Source organism: Motacilla alba, chromosome 2 (genome assembly GCF_015832195.1).
Source record: "Motacilla alba alba isolate MOTALB_02 chromosome 2, Motacilla_alba_V1.0_pri, whole genome shotgun sequence".
Lineage (NCBI taxonomy): Eukaryota > Metazoa > Chordata > Aves > Passeriformes > Motacillidae > Motacilla > Motacilla alba.
In genome coordinates, this window is record NC_052017.1 from 54,699,805 (window position 1) to 54,704,288 (window position 4,484).

The following is a 4,484-nucleotide window of genomic DNA, read 5'->3' on the forward strand; positions in this document are numbered from 1 at the left end:
GTTTAGATATTACTTTGTAACAGGACCAAAGTAGAGCTAAGAAGCTGAACTGCAGCAGACCAAGAAGGAAAAACAAAACTTGAAACCAGAGTAGGGACACAGTGAGTTTTAACGAAAATTTTAAGGGCTTTTCTCCTCTACCTTTTGCAGTCATATTATGCTTTTTATTGGTATTAAAAACTAAAAATATTTCAGGCCAAATAAAATACTAGTATGACACTTTTTTGAAATTACGTAAGAATAATGCAAGAATCCTCACAGACCTGACTTCTAGCCCCAGGCATTAGTCCTACTTACAAACTTTATCCATTTCTGTAGATTTTAAATCACATTGTCTTTTCCTCTTTTCTGTAAAATACCTAGAGGATTATTATCTGTGTAAAGTGTATTATTGCTTGTGGGATAAGCTGAGAACAATCCAGAATGTAAGTCCTTTTGTGAAGCTTCAAGGTTTCAGTCTCTTCTATGTTCATCTCATCTCCACTCTTAGCTGATGAAACTTTGGACATGATTTTCCTTTTTCTTTGTATGACTTTTAAACCAAATTCAGGCTACTGTTTTGTTGGTGAGGATGAGTAGATCTCTTCTAGCTTGCCAAATAAAAAAGAGTGATCCTCATATCTGTGGTAAGCACAAGTGATAAATTTAGTAGAGGTGCTTTAAATATCACTGTCTGAATTTAAATATTCGGATAAAGATTAGCTGCAGTACAAAATAAATGGCATGAATGTTCAATCAATATTTATCATTCCTGCTGATCAGATACTCTCTTCTTTGTTTAAATACAGAGTTAAGCATGCTTGCTTATAACTCTCTTAAAATTTGGGCAGTTTGATGCAGTGGTCTTCAGGGCAGTTAGGACTTGGTGAAGGGAAGGAGAGATCTTGACTCCATTTCAGAAGGCTGGTTTATTATATTATGATATATATTACATTAAAAAAAGACCACACTATAACTATACTACAAAGAACAGAGAGAAAGATTCATCAGAAGGTGAGACAGGAATAGAAAGGAATGAATAATAAAGTTCTGTGACTCCCAGAGAGTCCGAGAGTTGCTGCCTCCTGGATTGGTTGCCAAGTAGAAGCATCCCACATCGACTAATCAAGAAGGCACCTGCTGCATTCCACAGTAGCAGATAACAAATTGTTTACATTTGAAGCTGAGGCCCTCTCAGCTTCTCAGGAGAAGAAAATCCTAGCAAAGGGATTTTCATAAAATATCATAACTACATTTCACCCTTCTTTATATAATTAATTAAAAAGAAAAATGGTGTTTGTAAATTCCTCTGCTATGCTCTTGCAGAAGAGAGAACAAACACTCATCATGAGGTTTATCTGTTACCAATTGAAACCTCAATCACTGCTGATGTGGAATGATCAAAGAAATCCTTCACCTGTAGAATATCAAATTCTATTATATCACTAAAACAATCTTACAATATAAGAAAATGCAAAAATCCATGCAAAGAATGTCCATTGTTTCAAGTCCAAACAGCTGAGATTCAGGAGAAAGTGTCCATGGACTGAAGATGTTCCTCTTTGACATCTCTGAAAGTCCTTTTGGTCCTGAAAGAAGCTCGCAGAAAGTTGAAAAAAAGAACTGCTAAAGAAAAAAAAAAATCAATAATTATCAAAAATCCATTGACATTTTAAAAAAAATTCTGAAATGCCCTTGCCACAGCCCTTAATTGAACCACTTTTTTTTTTTTTTTTTGTTTTTTTTTTTTTAATTTTTTCCCCAACGTTTCAGAAAGAGCAGCAGCAGCAGCAGTGGCCTCTAGGACCCTGTGGAGGCCCTGGGCCCGGTGGCCGGACCAGGGAACCCAAACCCGACCCACACGCTAGTGGCCCGGGTCCAGGTGGGGGAAGCAAAGCTCCCAACCCTAACAGCAACAGGGGTGGAGGTTCTGGCCCAGGAAAACGAGCCAAACGGCCCCGACCCGGCCAGTGAGGCGGGATCTGTATTCTCACAACCCGGTGTGACCATGCTGCCAGTGCAGATGTGATCAATTGCTTTCTCCCCCCAGTGGCACCGGCGCACGCCAGCAGCTGTGGGACAGAAGCTTTCCCAGGGATCTTGATCTTGGATCTCAGGTTGTCCTGACCCCAAAGCAAACAAGCAATGCTCACTTTGCACTGTTTCACTTACCCCTGCAACGCAAATGCCAGTGTTCCCACTTTTTTGCCCCTTGGCACCACCCTGACCTGCTTCGGGCTCGGGGCCGGAGGCAGAACCTCCAGGAACCCCCTCCCCCACGCCGCCAAGGTGTGCGGGGGGAAGCAGGCATTCCAACCCCCAGCGAGAAACTCCCGACCACCCGTGAAAAATGCCATGTCCCAGAATGACACTGAGTTTGACAGTGGTGACTCTGGCAGCACCGGCTGTTACCAGCCAATCTGGACCACCTACCCCATGGAGAGAGAGGCGGGTCGCCGACACCACCGTCCCAGCCGCAGCAGTGGCCTCGGAATGGTCTGAACTCGCGGGGGGCGCTGGCTCGGTCGCAGACACCTCAGCATCCACCGCCCGGGGCATCAGGGGTGGCGGGACTGCTGGGACAGCTGGTGGGGCCACCGCGGCCGCTTCGGCATCATCTTGCACTGGAATCGGGTTGGCAGAGAGTGCAGGCACAGCAGGCAGGGAGACGGCAGCCGCTTCTGGTCGTGGTTCTGGGATCAGCTGCACAGGAGCAGGCAGGGGAGGCGGCGGGACAGCTGGCGGGGGGCGCGGCGTGGCCGCGGGGCCGTGCTCCCTCTCCGAGACAGGCGGGTGTTTTTCGCCGCTTGCGTTGCCCGGCAACTGGAATGAAGTCGCGGGAGGCAGTGTTTCTGGGAGAGGAACGCTGACAAACTCCGCTGGGGAACGCGGCGGGGCCGTGGCCGGGGCTGGCCCGGGAGGCGTCAGGGCCGCGGCCGCGGCCGGCGCAGGCGGCGGCGGGACAGCCCGCCGGAGCGGGACCCGCGGGGCTGGGCGGGGCAGAGAGAAAGGCGGAGGCGCCCAGCCGCCCCCCAGCGAGAAAGGAGGGGGGCAAAAAAACGGTTCCACGAGAGCGTAGAAAAAACTTTTTTTTTCCAAAGGCGTAGAAAAAACTTTTTCTTCAAGTGTGAGCAAAGCTTCACCCCCCCACGACTCGGAGGCAGAAAAAAACAGCAGCTTTTGTCCCTGAACAGGGTCGTCTCCTGCCGGCTCTGGGGAGGCTCCAAAATGCTCCCACCGCCAAAGCAGAAGCTCCGCCATGGAAGCCCTGCATGCCAAAATTGCCCAAAAACACCTGAAAGAGGGGTAAACACTTGGCAAAGGAAATCCATAGGTAACAATGTCATTAAAATAAAAATCCATGTCCTCCCAGATGTCTAAATCAAGGGAGTCTTTGAGATCTGGAAAAAAAAACATGGAATTTTGTCCAGCGAAAGAACTTGTAAAAATGTGTCTTCACCATTCTCATTCTGTCCAGACTTGCCCAATGTTGCCAGAGAGCAACAATCTCCTCCTCTGAAGGAGAGAAAGAAACTTCCCTTTCTGAAGGTACTGTCAGCAAATTGTCCACCCACATTTTGCGAAGGGCAGGATTTTCAAGAAGGGAAAAGTCAAAAGTACCTTGAGACATTGTGTGCCCAGCTTCAGCAAGCTGCTCTGTGCTGTGAAGGCTTCTGGACATCTTGTCTGGGAAGTTTGTGTTCAGCCTTGGCTAGGAACTCTGCCCAAATTCAGGGTCCTCATTTCTTCAGCTCCAGGCTGTGGTCACTGGAGTAGTGACCATCAATGCCACACAGTCGGAGATGACCATTTGCCACATGTCCAGGGTCACCATTTGATGCAGTGGTCTTCAGGGCAGTTAGGACTTGGTGAAGGGAAGGAGAGATCTTGACTCCATTTCAGAAGGCTGGTTTATTATATTATGATATATATTACATTAAAAAAAGACCACACTATAACTATACTACAAAGAACAGAGAGAAAGATTCATCAGAAGGTGAGACAGGAATAGAAAGGAATGAATAATAAAGTTCTGTGACTCCCAGAGAGTCCGAGAGTTGCTGCCTCCTGGATTGGTTGCCAAGTAGAAGCATCCCACATCGACTAATCAAGAAGGCACCTGCTGCATTCCACAGTAGCAGATAACAAATTGTTTACATTTGAAGCTGAGGCCCTCTCAGCTTCTCAGGAGAAGAAAATCCTAGCAAAGGGATTTTCATAAAATATCATAACTACAACAGTTCTAAGCAAAATCCTATTCATACCTTGGTGAATAATTAGGAATTAAAGATAAGAGAGTTGAATCTACACATCATAGTTAGATACATACATTACAGACTCTAAAAATTATGTAGGGGCATGGCTTTCAAAAATACATTTAGTCACTAAAGGAAGACACAATCGTGTATAACAGAAATCTTCACACTAAAGAGGCAGATCTCAATCAGGCTTTAGTGCTACTGCCCAAGTGAAAGGATGCTGATGTGGTAAGCATCTGGGGGCAT

General features: G+C 46.3%; 1 protein-coding gene across 1 annotated transcript; it reads right to left on the bottom strand.

Moving 5' to 3' along the window:
• Nucleotides 1-927: 927 nt before the first annotated feature.
• LOC119696943 (proline-rich receptor-like protein kinase PERK2) lies at nucleotides 928-3,240 on the bottom strand. Its single transcript, XM_038126903.1, has 2 exons — nucleotides 2,413-3,240; nucleotides 928-1,605 (listed from the first exon to the last, which is right to left on the bottom strand). Exons 1-2 carry the CDS (start codon nucleotides 3,238-3,240, stop codon nucleotides 1,417-1,419), a joined length of 1,017 nt encoding a protein of 338 aa, XP_037982831.1. The 3' UTR covers nucleotides 928-1,416.
• Between the last annotated feature and the right edge of the window lie 1,244 nt (nucleotides 3,241-4,484).

Bases quoted from the DNA above. Each gene is read 5' to 3' on its own strand.
- LOC119696943 (XM_038126903.1), bottom strand. From the start codon at position 3,240: ATGGCGGAGCTTCTGCTTTGGCGGTGGGAGCATTTTGGAGCCTCCCCA. The intron at 1,606-2,412 runs GTAGGTGGTCCA...TTTTTTCTTTAG, and splicing joins CCCGCCTCTCTCTCCATGGG to CAGTTCTTTTTTTCAACTTT.